This window comes from Lygodium microphyllum, chromosome 14 (assembly GCF_053477565.2).
Source record: "Lygodium microphyllum isolate KBCC chromosome 14, Lygodium_microphyllum_v1.1.10, whole genome shotgun sequence".
Taxonomy (NCBI): domain Eukaryota; kingdom Viridiplantae; phylum Streptophyta; class Polypodiopsida; order Schizaeales; family Lygodiaceae; genus Lygodium; species Lygodium microphyllum.
In genome coordinates this window covers 49,602,721-49,621,136 of record NC_141148.1, presented here as the reverse complement: position 1 = coordinate 49,621,136, position 18,416 = coordinate 49,602,721, and the positions used below count along the sequence as shown (strand labels likewise).

The 18,416-nt window shown below is 40.4% G+C and overlaps 1 protein-coding gene across 7 annotated transcripts in view; it reads left to right on the top strand.

Moving 5' to 3' along the window:
* LOC148025588 (uncharacterized) overlaps window positions 1-18,416 on the top strand; it is a 141,875-nt gene that overhangs the window by 54,497 nt on the left and 68,962 nt on the right. For 2 of the 7 annotated variants that reach the window (XR_015693124.1, XM_087692799.1), the window contains exon 1: window positions 13,995-16,463. The exons of 3 other annotated variants lie outside the window; for them this stretch is intronic. Coding sequence is in view for 2 of the 4 variants with exons in the window: in XM_087692799.1 (XP_087548925.1) it covers window positions 15,299-16,463 (1,165 nt within the window). In the remaining 2 variants the exon portion in view is untranslated. Of the gene's footprint in view, window positions 1-13,994; window positions 16,464-18,416 lie in introns of those variants that run through there. 2 more of the 7 variants (XR_015693125.1, XM_087692801.1) reach the window with 2 other exon arrangements.

Genomic DNA, 18,416 nt, shown 5'->3' with positions numbered 1-18,416 from the left:
CCTGCCTTTAAAAGTCGTTGCACCTCAGTGAGTAGAGCGTTTTGTTGAACTACTCCCAATCGTCGTAGTCGTTGTACCACTGGTCGTGCTCCCTCTTTCAGATTAATGTGATGTTGTACTGCTGTCACACCTGTGATGTGTTCATAATCAGAAATAAAAAGTGCAGAGTGTTTTATCACCACTTCCATGTAGGCTGCCTTCTCCTCAACTGATAGATCCTTAGCCAACATTTTTTCTAACCCCTTCTTCTCAACCTTTGGAAGCTGCTGCGGAATTTCACTACTAGAAGGCCCATTTAATGTAATCCCCATCACTTCTAGAGAGCTTTCTTTCTCCTCATTAGAATACTCTCCCTCTGTCATAGATGACCAACCCTCGCTGGAACTCCATTCATCAGCGGTGGTTTCTAACACAAGATCCTCCTGTCGGCCCTCCTTCATGTTGTAGATAGTGTGCTCTTCCATTTTTTATGCAGCCCCTTTTGTGGCCTTAGCTCTAAAGCCCCTGTTTCCCAATCTTGTCTGGCTTTCATTCCTATTAGCCATGGTCGCCCAAGAATGAGTGGATAGCCGTCCCCCTTCACTGGCATCACATACATGTCAAGCTCCAATTGCATTCCACACACCTTTACCTTGACTTTCTTTATAACTCCCAAACAATTTACTACTACATTGTTAGCCATTTTGGCCCCAAATTTAGTAGTTTCATTTACCTCTAATCCCAAACGATGCATCAACTTTTCCGTCATGACACAAATCTCTGCACCTCCATCCACATATGTCTTTGACACTCTCTGCCCATTGATTTTGGCTTCCACTAGAGGCACAATATCTTTCATCTTTCTAGCCTAGATTGCATTCACATGTCTATTCTTCATGGGTCTAATGCTTACCATCTTTGACCATTGTCGTCGCACTGTTGGAGATAGATGTAGTAATTGTGGCCATGAAATTTTTGGCCCTTGATTCCTCACATCAACAAGCAAATCATAAGCTTTAGTACCTTTACCCAGGGAAAAATCATCTGGCTCAATGTGTCGGCGTGAGCGAGCCGTCCTCTTTTTACTGTTGCGTGTCTTTGCAGCCATTGATGACTCTGCCTCCTCTTCCATATTTTCAACCTCCTTTGGTGGTGTAGGCTCCATTCTCTCAATTCTCCGGGCTTTCTTCACCGGCATTGCTTCAACCTCTACTACTTTGGCCTTCCCTTTGACACCACTCTTATCTAAACTAATTATCCTAACATCATGATTCTCTGGCGGTTGGATAGGCAAGGGTGGCACCTCTGCAAGTGGTCGAGGATGCTGGAGAACTTGAACCGGTGGTGGAGGCCTTGGATTCGGTGGAACAAACCTTTCCCTAGGTGGTGTCGCTTGTTGTCTCCTCCTTCTTGGTTGGAACCCATTTCCTGGAAAACGCCTAGGATGAGGGCAAAAATACATACCATGGCCAGTCTCCTCACAATTATAGCAAACATACTCTCTTTCTTGTCTCCTTGGACCTCGATTGCCTTCATTTATGAGGAGAGGGGGTCGCACTCCTTGCACCAAATTTAACGAAAGGCTTTCAAGTTGATTAGTAATGCGTTGTAGGAGCTCTTGCTGTGGTATCTCCGGTTCAGGTGGGGCCTCTGCTATTTCTCTAGGCCTTGGCATGGTTGGTAAAACCTGCATGGGCTCAACTCCCCCCTTCAACTGGGCTTGATACTTTAATTTTCTATCTTTCTCCCTCGCATAAGTGACTGATTCTTTATAGGATGTGGGAAACTTTCCTTTGACCTTCTCCCTTAGTAGAGGATGGAGTCCGGCTAGAAAACAATCTTTCTTAAGGCAATCAGGTACTCTTTCTCCCTCGGCTAAAGATACTGTCCATTTATTCCACAATTTTATAAACATGTCTTCGTATGCTTGGTACTCCCCTGCTATGGTTTGGCGAAGATCTAAGAGCTGTCTCCAAATATCTTCAGGTGGCTCTGCATCTTGGTACTTGTGCATGAATGCGGTCTTGAGATCCTCCCAATTACCCCTTGTAGCCTCCGGGAGAGCTTGATACCACACTCGAGCATCACCCTTTAGAACTAAAGAGAAGGTCCGTACTTTGGTTGCTTCATCATCCCGGCCTGTGACTAGGAAGGCCATTTCTAAGTCATCCAAAAAGTCTAGAGCTTTCTCCCCTTTGTGCCCAAAAAAACTTGGAAATGCCATGTTGCCTTAGTAGAGTATGAAGATGAAAACGTCTAGACTTAAGTTGTATTTTATAAGGGGAAGGATGAATGGGTTTACAGATGCATTGATTTCAGCAAGACGTCTATGCCCCAGTATGCTTCTAATAATGCCTTGGAATCTAAGCTTTGTGCTAGCTACAATATGCACAGTTTGCATAGCAAGTGGACGGATAGGTCCATACAACTCGTTCTGATTCATGAGAAACTATTATAATAGGATAAATATATGTACATTGAAGGATGCATTGTAGTCTAGCATTGGGAAGATTATAGGTTCTGGTGATACAAGAATCTCCCTTAATCTTTCAGCCCCAAAGTACATGACAAGACACTGCTGGAAGAAAATCTTCTTACTGATGCATACATTAACTCGGATGTTTTGTACAGAGTGGAAGGTGTAGAAATTCGGGCCATTATTATTATTCATGAGTAGAGACTACTTAAGGGAGTAGAGGGAATGCACTTTCTTGAATTATGAAGGATTTTTCCAGAGTGTTTCTTTTTGGAACCCACCAACTTTGCTATACGGAGAATTTGCTCACCAGTGATTGTTCTTGCCTTGGTGTGTCCATCCTCGGCGACATATATTTCATAAGATGTGATGGCCACCTTTTCAACCACACCCAACCTTCGAGCTAACAACAGTTGAAGGTAGTCTCCATACTTTGCACTTCTACTAAACTCCACACCGTTCATGCATAGTTGTCCTCCTTTGATGTGGATTAGGCCAGAGAGAGAGAGGGATTTGATGATTTGGAGACGAGGACCTCTCGGAAGGGCTTTCACTTTGTTTGCAAAACACTCACCACAATTATGAGAACCTAGCAATTGATGGCAACATATTTTTTTCCCTTGTGAGATAATGGAATTTCTAAAGTGAACACCTTTTACCCGCATGCGTACCGTCATCCGATAGGCATACTTTCTTTCTTGAGCTTCTTTAGGAGACAATTCTGGGAGTCGTGGACTTCGACCAGCTTTAAAAATAGTTGGTGAAGGCGTTGAGGAAGAGCCACTTGGGGAACTTGTTGTAGAGGATGCACCACCATGTGTTGTATCATTCCACATAAGGAGGTAGAGAATTGTGGTTGAGAATGTCCTCAGTGGGGGCACAAAAAATGAGGGCTGAAATGATGAACGCGTTGCCTCTTACCCATCCAACCTCCAATCCTCACTAAGAGAACTAAAGAGGGGCACCACCTAGCCAAAGGGAGGATGGGCTAGGACATCCCTTTTCTCAAAGAGAATCAAGAGAACCAAGACACAAATTTACAAGAGAATATATGTGCTAGACACCATATTGGAATATAAGAGAGAGAGATGAGAGGAAAGGGAGACAAGAGGAGAAGAGGTAGAAGAAGCTTGCCATCATGCTACATGGAATGAGAAGATGAGAAGAGAGGGAGACAATAGGAGAAGAGGTAGAAGAAGCTTGCCATTATGCTACATGGAATGAGAAGATGAGAAGAGAGGGAGATAATAGGAGAAGAGGTAGAGGAAGCTTGCCATTATGCTACATAATAAAAGAACTCACTCATAGCTTACCTCAAAGAGATGAGGATATTCTAGAGTGCTCTCATGGACTTGTCATTGTCCTCCCCCCCCCTTTCTTCATTCTCCATGGGCTCTTTATATAGCCTCCATGAGGGATTAGATTAAGCTAATCTTCTTGATTAACATAATCCTAGATGATGTATGGCATCTTTGAAAATATGGAGCATAGTGAATGGGACAAGTCCCCACCTTGGTCATCATGCAAGAAGCCAAGGGTGGTGGTAGAAAACATAGAGAAATGGAGCTAGATTACAAGAGGTGGGTGCCCAAAGCACATTATTATAATATATTTACAAGAAGGATAGAGTGGAAAGTTGGTGTGGTGAAAGAGAGAAGAACATTGCATATAGCCAGCAGTCTGCGCCTTCGTAACTTCAAATCCGTGAGGAATTTGAAAAAAGTTTCTTCTGTAACTTTGTAGACCAGGTCGAAACCGATCGGGCTTCGCGAGAATTTTCTTGAAATTCGCTTTTTCTTGGGAGTTATTGAGATTATAAAAAACGGCTTCTAAAAGTTGCTTTGACTTTAGTCCCCCATATGTATATAAATACATATAAGCATGTGACAAAAGGGGTCCATGCTTGTAAGCTTTTGTGCAAGATCCAAATGGCACCATGATGTGGATATTGACTTGTGTGCTAGGGTGAGGTGTCCTCTAATGATGGTGATAGATTCCAAATCTTAGTGATGCAGACGGAGCCCATGTGTAGGTGGAGGCTAGTCCTTTGAAAAATCTATGCATTCACTCAACTCCTAGGTGTAATCCATTTTCATCTTCACTAAGATAACCATCCCTTTGACCCTTTACATTGACATGCCTTCTAAGAACTTGTTTCCCCCATTTGCTAGAGTTATCGTAATCGAGAAGCAATGTAGTATACCTAGTGCTTGAAGAGTAAACCCAAAGTGATATGGTAAGCTCTTAATAGGGGCTTTGGCCAAAATTTTGTGGTAATAATCCGGGTTGTAAAAAACCCGGATCAATAGGCAAAGAGCTTAAGGGTAGCTAGAAGAACTTTGACTGGGTGAAGGATAGATTGACGATGGCTTTGAGGGGTCTTTCTTCTATATCCTAGCTTTGAGGGGTCTTTCTTCATCTTGGCCAATTGCCCATCTAGTACTAATTGGACTAGCGTTTATTTGTAAAGGGGTCTTTCTTCATCTTGGCCAATCGCCCATCTAGTACTAATTGGACTAGCGTTCATTTGTAATGATAATAGACTTTTCCTTTGAATAATTAGCTTTTCTCAATGTCGGTGTAGACTTTGGTAATTTCTTTAGTTTCCTCATGGCTTTAGTGTGCTTTCTATTCCACTAGAATTTCTGTCTCTTCGGTAATAACTGAAAAAAATCATCAACCACATGTGCAAAATGTGGTATCTAGACCTTTGAAATGTTGGAACATGTATCTTGCATCCTTTCAATCCTATTTACCTCAGTTGGTGAAGGCTTCTTGCTATAAGGCTCATACATATTGCCCACAATCAATACCTTTTCAACTTCAAATATAGACTCTTGGCGTGAAAGGGTCAAATGCACTTTCTCTAAGCGAACCAAAATCTTTTTAGAGTTGGTTATATGACTTGTAACAAACTCTTTGCAACCATGCTCATTTAGCTCTTCAATCTACTCATCCTGTGTACAACCCTTTATTTGTACATCATCTAAGAATGACATAGTTAACTGTGGTAGATAATCCCTTAAGACCTTGTTCGTTGCATTCATTATACATGCCATAGAGTTTGTTGCACCCTAAGAAAGAATACGCATCCATACCAATCCCAAGGGTGTCTTCATGGTAGTGATATCCCTACTCTCCAGTTCCAACAACTGGAATTGGTTATACCCTAAGTATAAATCCCCTAAAGAATAAATCACTCTACCAACGAATGCCTCAACAAACTCATTGACCACAAGACCCACATCAATATTTCTAATTGTCATTTTATTGATTGGTTGCATGTATTGGATAAATCTCAATGCACAATTCTTCTTGGGCACAATAAACCATCTATGTGAGTACGGTGCTAATGATGGCTCCAAAATCTTTATCCGTGTCTTCTCATTTAATAACTCCATTAGTTTAGACAAATAAGCTCGTGGCACAGGAATTGGCCCCAAATTCCATCGAACATGTGAAATGGTAAATATTACCATCAGAGCCATTACATTCGGATTCAGACAACTTATTTCAGCTGGTTGAGATGCAAAATCCTTCCCATGTCTGAATAATATCCGCTTAAAAAATTCCCTTTTTGTAGGCAAAAGAGACACATTGCAACCAATTTTCAGCTCTTTTAGTGTTTTACTAGGAAACTTATGCCCAATATTGTTCGGATCTCTCAAACTTGGCTTTTTGGACACTAACTTATACATCCCATCATTGTCAGGTGGCAACGGCATGGCAATCGGCTTGACCTTTTTTTAATAGTATTGTATTTTGTTTCCACAATCGCATCAACTCATTCTTTCAGCCATAAACCTTCGTGGTGAGCAAACTCTTCTATGACTTGGAACATGTCTAAACAACAAACGTGTAGTACATTATTTTCAGCCATATTTTCAGTATTTACCACTACTAAAATTTCAACCATAGTGTCTACAAAAACTAGCCCTTCATATAGGCTTGAAATGGCCTCATTTGCAATCAGTAGACCATACTTTTTCAGCTTTACATATGTATACTCTTTTAGCCTTGTACATGGAATCCATTTTCCTAAAACATTGAGAATTGTTTGTTACAAATTCGGTAAAACCAGCAGAAAATGCATCGTTTCCCACACTAGGAGGTGAGAGTTTTCTCCAATTAACACTACTATAGCCTCACATTATAGTACTGCTTATTGAAAACTCGGTTTCTTAAATTCCTTCACATTTGGAGGCAATGAATAACCCTTAAACCTATCTCTATTTCTTGGGTGATTAACATATATAGTGAGGAATTGAACCACCCTTTTTCAATCTTTGCTTTTGACTCTAGCATAAGCCGATCTGTCATTCAACACTTTCATCTCCGTATGAATAGCTGTGATATATGGTTGCTCCAAAATCACTGGATAAGAAGAACCGCCCTGCACAAAAAAATGCCGCTCCTCTTGTACATCACCAATGGTTATCTTCACATTTGGAAATGCTGCATAAAGATCTCTGGAAGAGTTGTTTGCTGCCCGCATTCGCCAACCATGATTAATATCAACCGGCCATGCTTTACTATCATATAAAATAACTGAATTTTCAGCCAAAAAACCAGCATTTTTACCTTCAGCCAGCTCATTTATAACAGTCCTTTCCAAAACAGCACATGCATTTTTCCCATAATCAGCCATTATACCTTGTAAATCGAGCTCTTCTTCCATCTGTACCACAACATTTGTTGGATCACTAAGAAACTTCTAATTTCATTATGGAACTCACGCTTTGCAATACCAAGTACCTCCCCAAGAGTAAATTCCACCCTGCTATTGAGAATATGATCTTCGAGCATTTTTCTTTATATCCATCGTAGTCTCAATATAAGATTACAGCTTCTAACCCAGTTGTTTACCCTTTTTCTTTCCATCGAGTTTCTTTTCTTGATATACATTCTTCATTACATGCTTAGGAGTACATTGAATTGAAGCCTTAGGCCTCAGGTTTCTACTTGTCACTATTTTTGAAGTCCGTGTAGTGTCTTCACCCCTATTTCTATTATTCTCCACAATTACATGTGTGTTTTGCAACTTAGCCAAATAAGCATACATTGAGAAGGAATCAACCGGTGAGTCCCATCTTGTCATTTCATGAATGCTTGTACATGCATTAGTTAATTCACTCCTTGATATTTTGTCCTTCTCAATCACATGCATTTGATGAGACTACATTCTAGCTTACCAGCCATAGCATTCACATTAGTTAATTCACTCCTTGATATTTTGCCCTTCTCAATTGCATACATTGGATAAGACTTTATCCTAGTTGTCTTACTAGCCATAACATTCGCAGGGACTTTCTCTATTTGCAATCCAAACGTGGCATCATGTACTGTTGCATGTGCATTTTAGCACCCATATCATCTAATAGTTTTTGCATCTCTCCTTTTTCAAATTTTAGAGTAAGAGGAAGACGCGTTTCTTTTGCATGAATTTTGCCATCCTTCCAAAAGATTAAATCCCTCTCTAATGTATCACAGTACATGTCACAATCTTGCCTCTCATGTTGAGGACTGTCACACTATATACAATGATGAACAAGGCTCTCTTGACGAGGCCTAGGGGTTGCATCCCATCTCTTTTAATTGTTGGGAATAAAGGCTCACCGTGCCTTTTATCGTGTTTGGGTGTGAACGTACCCTTTCACTTTTGTACTTTATATATATTCAAAACCTAAAATGTATATATATTCAAAACCTAAAATGTGGTACACAAGTCTTTGTACCAAACATAAAGTGTTGTGTTCACTCTCTCACTCTACTACCCTCAACTCTTTGCACCTTCACTCTCAGGTCACGAACAACCCTCACAACAAACTGGTATTAGAACACACAGGTTGTGCACGCTTCTTGAAGCCAGTGACAGTCGTTAGGCTGCGTGACAGGTGACAAGCAGGAGCTTTAGGCACCAGTTGTCAGTGTTCGGTAGGTGCAGGAGAGGCAGTCGATAGGCGATAGGTTGGAGTGACCAGCCTTAGCACGACCTGCATACAACCTGTGCAAACATAACTAGGCTCGCGTGCAGATAGAACTAGGCGAAGACAGGCGACATAACGAGCTGCGACCAGACGAAACGGGTTGCAGGCACACAGCGGGCAGGATGAGCTACGACCAGACGAGACGGGTTATAGGCATATGTAGGACGGGTGTGAAATCCGTGACCAGCAAGTCACGAATCAAATTCGCTCTAGAGTCAACAATTTTTTTTTTTGGAATTTCTTTTTAAAAAAAAGTTTCATCTCCCTTCTTTGCTGGATGTTTGCGCGTACAAGTAGAGAATACAAATCTGTGCATATATGCTCTTGGAAAATTGGGGCTTTTCTCGGATTTGGGGACTTTAATGCCGAAGTGGACAATTTGACTCAGAAATTGCGAAATCAGTGCACAATTACCCGTAGAATTCTGGGGATTTTTCACATTTTAGTGAAATTTCTTCAATTTCAGTGAAATTTGTGCATTTAGACCCGAGGTAATTTGGGACTTTTGCAGAATTTCATCAATTTCTGCAAGAATTGCCTGGTATATGCACTTGGGTACTTGAATTGATGCAATTTGAATGGATTATCCTCTAAAAATTTGGGGCTTTTGACCCAAATTGTCAAATTTCTGCTCGGCAATGCCTTTTGGAGCAGAAATTGCAGTGAAATTTTGGGGATTTCACATGTAATTGTAGCTTAGTCTCTAATTGTGTCAGAAATTGCTTGAGGAGTGTAGCAAATGACATTTTTTAATTCTGAAAATTCATTTGCAGATCTGAAATTTCTGCAATCTTGGGATTTTCATTGCTGGTTGGTACTCTTGTGCACTGTGGTCACTTGTGTCATATTTGGGCTTGTCTTTGGTGACTGGTTAGTCAATTTGGGACTGCAAATTATGGCTGGAAACACTGACACCAATAATCTTCTGCACTTTAAGAAGGTTGAGGGTGCCCATAATTTTGCAATTTGGCAGAAGCAATGCTATAATGTCTTGGTGCAGAAGAAACATGTAAAGCGCATCAAAACAAAGGGAATCAAACCAGTAGACGTGGAACAAGACGAGTGGGATGACTTGGATGAGCTTGCTCGCTCTACAATTGAGCTCTAAGTGTCAGACAACTTGCTATTCAACATTGAGAAGTTGAATTCAGCATATGCAACGTGGCAAAGGCTTGAAGAATTGTATGCTCAGAAAAGTGCAGCTAGCAAGGTTTATTGACTGAAAAAACTGATGGACTTTTGCAAGATAGAGGGTTCAGCTATGTTTGTACATTTGAATGAGTTTAAGTGAACCTTCAGTTAGCTGATTGCTTTGGATTTTCATATTGATGAAGAATTCAAAGCTAACTTCTTGTTATGCGATCTACCTAAAAGTTGCGATACTTTTAGGACAACTTTGAGTAATTCGAATGCTTAGCTTTTATACTCTAATGTGGAGAGTTCTTTGCTGATAGAAGAACTCAATAGGTATAATAACTCAGCAAACAAGTCTTCAAATGCATTACACACTAGAGACAGATTTCAGCATAAGAGCAGTTCTGAAAATAGAGCACGCAACAAATCTTGTGGAAAGAATGTGGAGTGCCATCATTGTGGCAAAAAGAGGCACAACAAAAGGGATTGCTTTCAGCTGAAGAAAGAGAAGGGCAAAAACAAAAACAATGAAGCCAACAAAGCTAAAAGTAAGGACAGCTAGCCTGTCAAAAAGAGCAATGTGAAAATAGAAGAGGTTAATGTAGTCACTCATGATAATGACAGTGATGGAGATATACTTCTAGCTTCTTCTTTGGATACGCATGCATTGATTGCAGATTCTGAGGATGCTATTCACACTTGGATACTTGATTCAAGTGCGCCCTTTCGTGTTACACCCCATCACGAGTGGTTCTCTGACTACAATGGTGTTGCACATGGTGTTGTCCACTTGGGGGATAACTATGTATGTTAAATTGTAGGCGTTGACAGTGTGAAATTGGAATTCCAGCATGGCCCTATGTTTGTTTTGCACAATGTGAGACATGTACCTCAGCTCAAGAAGAGTTTGATAAGCATAGGGCAAGTAGATGACGAAGGCTAACACACTACCTTTGGGGATAGCAAATGGAAAATATGTGAGGGCTCCAGCATTGTTGCCAAGGGTTCCAAAAGTGATACTCTGTATCCTTTGCATGCATCTAGTGTGTGTGACCATGTTGTTGCCATAACTAAGCAGCCAAGTGTTTCTTTATGGCATAGCCAGTTGGGACGCATGAGTCAATTTGGAATGAAAGTGCTCTCTCGTTTGGGTTATTTACTGTCCTTGTGGTATGTTGATTTTGAACAGTGTGATCATTGTATTTATGGTAAACATGCTCAAACGTCACACAAAAAATCTCTTTCTCTAAAGTCTTCACCCTTAGAGTTAGTACATTTAGATGCATGTCAAATGCTAGGATTATCTCTAGGGGGGAAGAAGTATTTCATTACCTTTGTTGATGATGCCACACGTGAAGTTTGGGTTTATCCAATCCGTCGCAAAGACAAGGCCTTGGATAAATTTAAAAAATTCCTGGCACTTGCTAAAAATTAGACTAGCAAGACGTTAAAATGTCTTCACTCTGACAATGGTGGGGAATATGTGTCCAAAGCCTTTCGAGACTTTTGTGATAGCAAAGGGATTAAAAGGGAGCTTACTGTTCCTCATAATCCACCCCAAAATGGTGTTGTAGAGCATATGAATAGGACCATTCAAGACAAGGTCCGTACCATGTTGTCACTTGTTGCTTTACCTCATGGTTTTAGGCAGAGGTTGTTATGACAGCAGTATACTTGATTAATCGATCACCAAATAGGTCTTTGGGGAGGGGGGGGGAGTTTCATGAAGTGTGGTCGGGCAAGCCACCTTCGTATGTACACTTGAAAGTGTTTGGCTGTGAGGCATTTGTGCACATATGCAATGAAGAATGCAGCAAACTTGAGCCAAAGTCTTGTAAATGTATTTTCCTAGGATATGGTGATGAAGGTGAAATGGGTTATAGATGAGTAAACTATGTGGCTGATTATGTCATGTTAACAGATTGTGGTGAACTGTTATGCTTCCAGGAAACAATGGACAGACAGGATAGTAAGAAATGGTAAAAAGCAATGCTATCTCAAAGATGGATAAAAGGGCAAAAAGTGCTACCCTGCGAATGGGTTTACAAAATGAAAGTCACCTTTGATTCTTTGTCCAAGTGTAAGGCACGCTTGGTTGCTAAAGGGTGCAAGCAAGAACATGGAATTGATTTTGATGAAAACTTTTCTCTTGTAGTCAAAATGACTACTTTGCGAACCATCTTGGGCTTGGTTGCATCCGAGGACATGGAACTCATATAGATGGGTGTAAAAACCGCCTTCTTACATGGTGATCTGCATGAGGAAATCTATATGCAGTAGGGTGATGGTTTTGTTCCAAAGGGAAAAGAACACATGGTATGTAAACTCAACAAAAGTCTGTATGGGCTGAAGCAGGCACCACGAGAATGGTATCACAAATTTGATACATTTATGCAATCTTAGGGATTTCATCGTTCTCAAGTTGATCAATGCTTATATACCAATGGCAACCTTATTCTCTTGGTTTTATATATGGATGACATGCTAATTGCAGGCAAGGATGTTTATGCCTTGGACTCCTTCAAGCAGAGTCTACACAATAGCTTTGATATGAAAGATCTTGGTGAGGCAAATCACATTCTTGGCATGCGTATACTCAGAGACAGATCAAAGGGTCTTCTTTATCTGTCACAGCAAGAGTATATTACCAAAGTTTTGCAACGTTTCAATATGGAGGGGGGGAAAGCTATCAGTGTATCATTGCCTCCATTTGTGAAACTTAGTGCAGATGATAGCCCTACATTAGATGATGAAAAGGCTGAAATGGCCAAGATACCCTATGCTTCAGTTATTGGTAGCTTGATGTATGCTATGGTTGCTACATGTCTTGACATTGCATTTGTGGTGGGAGTGGTTAGTAGATACATGGCATATCTTGGCAAAAAGCATTGGGAAGTAGTGAAGGGTATTATGAGATACCTTGAGGGCACAAAGGATTTGTGTATCTGCTTTGGTAAGTAGAAGTCATTTGTTATTGGTTTCACGGATGCAGACTATGCTGGCTATCATGACTACATGAAGTCTACTTAAGGCTATGTGTTTATGTTCATAGGAGGAGTAGTCTCTTGGATATCTAGATTGCAAAAGTGTGTTGCACTGTCTACTACAAAGGCAGAATATGTGGCTATCACAGAGACATGCAAAGAAGCTTTATCGCTTTTACGTCTAGTGATAGAGCTTGGGATTACAGAGGTTTCTATCCTCCATTGTGATAGCCAGAGTGCTATCATACTAGCACGAAATCCTGTCTTTCACGCAAAGACAAAGCACATACAGGTAAAGTATCACTTTATTACGGATGTACTTGACAGCAAAGGCATTGAGCTTGTCAAGGTACATATAGATGATAATCCTGCAAACCTTCTAATGAAGGGTCTTCCAGCGGAGCGGTTTGCTTATTGCCACCAGATGACAGGGGTTGGATAGTATGTGTCTTTTAGCTTTGTACATACATAGACTTATGTGATCGTTCCTCTACCTCTAGGCACGTTGCCTTTAGGTGGGAGGTTGTTGGGAATAAAGGCGTACCGTGCCTTTTACCGTGTTCGGGTGTGAGCACACTCTTTCACTTTTGTACTTTTTATATATTCAAAACCTAAAATGTGGTACACAAGTCTTTGTACTAAACATCAAGTGTCGTGCTCACTCTCTCACTCTACTGCCCTCAACTCTCTGTACCTTCACTCTTAGCTCATGAACAGCCTTCACAACATTAATCCGACTTCTCAACCTTCAACTTTAGGTCGTACATCCCTTTCACTAACTCATCCATCACATCCTCTTTCATTGTAGGTGCAATAGGTACAACTGTCGGCACAAGTGGCTTAATTACTGATTTCTTCACCTTGCCAGAGGCGATAGGTAGTGACGCAACATGCAATTTGGCCCTTCTTCTTTGTTTCTTCACAAGTATATTGACCACCTCTTTTGCATGCTGCCAATCTGATGCCAGGAGGCATATTCCACGGTGGATTCCGTGAGGTTTTACGGTGGATTCCGTAAACTTAGATGACCGGGGCTCATACACAAAGAGGATTCTTTGTGCGAGAAGTTGATGGGGACGCCTGTCCTTTTCGGGCGTTTCATTAATTTAGTGTGTACATGGGTGATTCCATAGCGGGTGATTCCGCAAAATGCATATTAAATTAATAAACGTTTATGAGTTTAGAGTGCGCACTCGTAATAAATTAAGGTTAGGATTTATTTCTAACCAGTTGATTTATTTATGTAGCTGAAGACTGCTAGGTATTCACTTTTGTCGGTTTAATTGTATTATTTTACTAACGATTGTGAATGCTTCAGTTGATGTGTAGAGATAGCAGCAGTGGCGGAGGAAAGCATTGGAGTCTAGCGGATTTTCGACTCTTGGACTAGATTTTGATAGGCGCCACGCCTATATTTTGTTATGTCTATTGAGACATCGATTATTTATTATTATTTTGTATGCGCTTATGCGCCTGGATATGTTATTTCTATTTGGACATTGAGATTGGGCGTGCTAGACTCTATGGGCACCGTCCATTAGCTTTATTTTCCTATTTTTGTAGAAAGCAAACTCAAAAGCTAAAAAGCTTGTCATATTTTTGTAATTGGGCTATTATTGAGCATGAAGATTGGAAATATACATAAAATACATGCTTTGTGAAGCGCTCACACAAGGCATGGGGGAGATTGAATCCAATTTGTCTCTTGCCTCTTGTCGTGCATGCTTTTACATGGGTTTTTGTGCAAAAAGGTAGAGTACTTTGTTCTTGGGGACCTTCCGGGATTCACCACGTGAGCTATCTGCGACCGATCTGCGCACCAGTGGTATCAGAGCGGAGCAGAGATCAAGAGCTTCCAATCGCTACCAATCTTGGGCGAAGGCGGAGCTCCAGGAACAAACGGGCTCTACAGTCAATCTCGTCGCGAACCGTCGATACAGGCAGACTTCTGGCGATCAAGAACCTCTGTTTCCACTGTCAGATCGCGAAGGACCAAGCTCTACAGGCGGAGGACCACTCATACATCTCCTTCATCAAGTCGTGAAGAAACAGTGAGGAAATTTATAATTTATCTTTTTCAAAGCTTAATTACTAAGCTTATAAGCTTAACAAGAAGCTTAATAGCTTCACGATTATTCGACGTGGTCTCTGAGGATGTCCGAAATTCGCGCGACGTCATCAAACACATATTTTTGTACTCCACGATCTGCGCCGATTACTGACGACTCTTCCCCCTTAATAAGCTTTAGTCACTAAGCTTATTAAGCTTAAGCTTAATTCATTAAGCTAAGTCACACAACTCTCTGCAAGTTACACAGATCTGACAAGTTCGCAAACTCTGGGTCTCGCACTTCTGAAGTCAAGTTCCGTAAGTCGACTCTAATCAAGTTCTGCAAGTTTTGCAAGTCGGCCTAAGTCCAGCAAGTCAACAACTCTGCAAGTCTGCTAAGTCTGCAACTCTGCAAGTCAGACTAAATCAGAATTGACTAGTGCTTAAAACTCATAGAAGATTTGTTCGTATGCAAAAACTCTGAACTGGAAAGTTGTTCGCAGCAAGCTGTTCTACCTATCTACAAGTTCGTTGAAGTACTTTCAGCAAACGGAGACAGAAATATTGCAGAATTTCTGAAAATTGAAGAAGAAATACCCAAAAACACATAGCCTTGTAACCCCAAATTTGAGCTACGCTCATCCCGCTAACTGATTTTGAGTGAGAAAGGTTTGTTGAGTTTTACAGGATGACTACCCCACTTATGGATGATCCTATGGCTGAAGACGACCTACTCGAGCCTACCATGGAACAAAAGCTGGATCTTATCATGCTGCAATTGGAAGAAGAGCGAAGAGCTAGGCAAGCCTTGCAAGTGCAATTGACAAAGCTACAAGGAGCGTCCACCGATAAAGAAGAATCTCAAGCTGAAGATTTGATTCGACGTACCATCGACGCCACTCTTGAAGCACAAACCATTCGCAAGGAATCCAAGATAAGTAAACGAAGTTTCAAGTTTCGCACTTTCAATGGCATAAGAGAAGGAAAGACTGTTTTATCATTCATTAGCCAGTTTGATGACTATTTCCATGAGGAAACTTATCCCGAAAAAGATAAAATCAAGTGTGTTACCAATCATCTGATAGACAGAGCATCACTTTGGTGGACTGTAGTCCGCAAGAGCATAGAATGTCCTGCTACATGGGAAGATTTTAAGAAGAAGTTCATGCAAAATTTCCTTCCACCGCAATTTCATGAGAAGGCTATCAAGCAATGGGATTTACTTCAACAGCGAGATCGTGAGCCTATTTCACAGTATACAGAGCGTTTTTGGAATGCACTCCTACAGCTACGCATGCTTGAAGACGTACCAGAGACGACACATAAGCGGAAGTATATGTCTGGACTTCTTGGACATTACTACGCTGAAGTGAACATGTTTAAGCCTGCTACCCTTGAAGACGCCATCTCCTTAGCTCACGACACTGAAGATAAGTTACGCGGAAGAGATCGACGACCACAGCCATTCCAAGCAAACGGTAATTATGGATCTAAACAATTCAATTCCAATTTCAGAAGGTTTAATCCAGGTCGTTTCTCATCACCATCTTTCCGCAAGAATTGGCCTAAACCACCTGCATTACCATCCACTGTCAATTCAAATTCTAAGCCTATTCCACAAGCAAATCCAAATATACCCAGACTCCCAGCCATTGCAAATAATGTGACCAAAGCTAAGCCAATAGTATGCTACAAGTGTCACCAGCCAGGGCATCTCGCAGCAAATTGTCATTCAAAGAAGCCACGAGCACATATCAACTACCTTGGAGCTATGGACGAAGACGAGCATGAGGATATGCCGGATTTCACTGAAGATGATGATGATCCTACTACTACTTCCGACACTTTACCAGGTATGCCTACTTTACATTCATTGTTGACTATGAAATGTATGGTGCATGGAAAAGAAAGAACTATATTGCATGATGACGGTAGTACCCATGACTTTATTTCAGCAAAATTGGTAAAGGAATTAAAATTGCATACTGTACCTACGCACTATCGCATAAAAGCTGCATTTTTAGGCACTAGGTACAATGGCACACAAGAAGTTCAAGATTTAGAAATTCAAATTGGTCCATACATTGAAAGAAGAAATTTCTTAGTTGTCCCATTACAGTCAAGTGACATTATTCTAGGAATGCCATGGAGACACCAACATAATCCCAATATAGATTATTCCACACATACAATGAATATTAATTTTCAAGGAAAATCTATTACATTATTTGGTATGCATGCATCTCATATTTTTCCACTGCTTTCGCATACTCAAGCAAAACGTGCACTACGCAAGAATACTAAATTATATCTCATTTGGGTGAATGAATTGCATGCAAAGGAAAATCATATGCACCCTAGGCATAAGGAATTTCTCGCATATTTTAAGGACTGTTTTGCAGAAGACCTACCACCAGGTTTACCTCCATCACGTCCAGAAGACCATAAGATTGATCTAATACCTGGCACACAACCACCTTGCAAAGCCCTATATAGGCACAATCAAATAGAGCAAAAAGAAATCTAGAATCAAGTTGAAGAATTACTAAATAGAGGCTTAATTCGACCTAGCAGTTCTCCATTCGGTGCACCTGTGCTCTTAGTCAAGAAAAAGAATAATACTTATCGTATGTGTATTGACTACCGAGCATTAAACAAGATCACTGTAAAGAATAGGTATTCTATACCTAGAGTTGATGACCTTATGGACAAACTGCAAGGATCTTCTATATTTAGTAAAATTGACCTTAAGTCTGGATATCATCAGGTGAAGCTAGATAGATCCGACATATTTAAGACTGCATTCAGGACACAGTTTGGCCATTACGAATTCTTAGTCATGCCATTCGGATTAACTAATGCACCTGCTACTTTCAGTAGAATGATGAACCGTATTTTTCTAAAATATCAGTATTGTGTGATTGTTTTCTTTGATGATATTTTAGTGTTCAGTCAAAGTGAAAAAGAGCATTATGAGCATTTATCATTAGTTTTTCAATTACTGAAAGAAAATCAATTGTTTGCAAATCCTGACAAGAGTGAATTCTTTAAGACAGAAATAGAATATCTAGATCATATTGTATCAAAAGAAGGAATTAAAGTTGATCCTAAGAAAATTGACGCAATATTGCATTGGCCTGTTCCTAAAAATGTACATGAATTACGCTCATTCCTTGGTCTTACTAGTTTTTATAGGAAGTTTGTACGTAATTTCTCATTACTTGCTTTACCATTGACCAAACTTCTTAAGAAAGGCATTGTTTATCAATGGACTGAAAATCAGCAGAAATCCTTTGACTTACTCAAACGTGCATTAACCAATGCCCCTGTTCTACAATTGCCTGACTTTAACAGACCATTCTTTTTAGTTGTGACCGATGCTAGCGGATCAGGAATAGGAGCCGTATTAATGCAAGACAACCATCCAATAGCATATTCTAGTTCTAAGCTGAAACCTTCTGAGCTTAAATATTCCACTTATGACAAGGAACTCTTAGCAGTTGTACAAGCATTAAAACAATGGAAGCATTATTTAATTGGTTCAGAATTCATGATAAAGACCGACCAGCAAAGCATTAGACATCTACTTAGCCAACCCCAAATTTCTGACCGTCATATCAAATGGGCTTCATTCATTCAAAGTTTCCATCCTATCATTCAATACTAACCTGGAAAAGAAAATGTAGTTGCCGATGCATTGAGTAGAAGACCTGCAATTCATAACATTTCTATCATATCTTTTGATTCTTTGATTGCTATGAAAGACACATATCACCAGGATATTACTTTTCATTCTGATTGGCAAA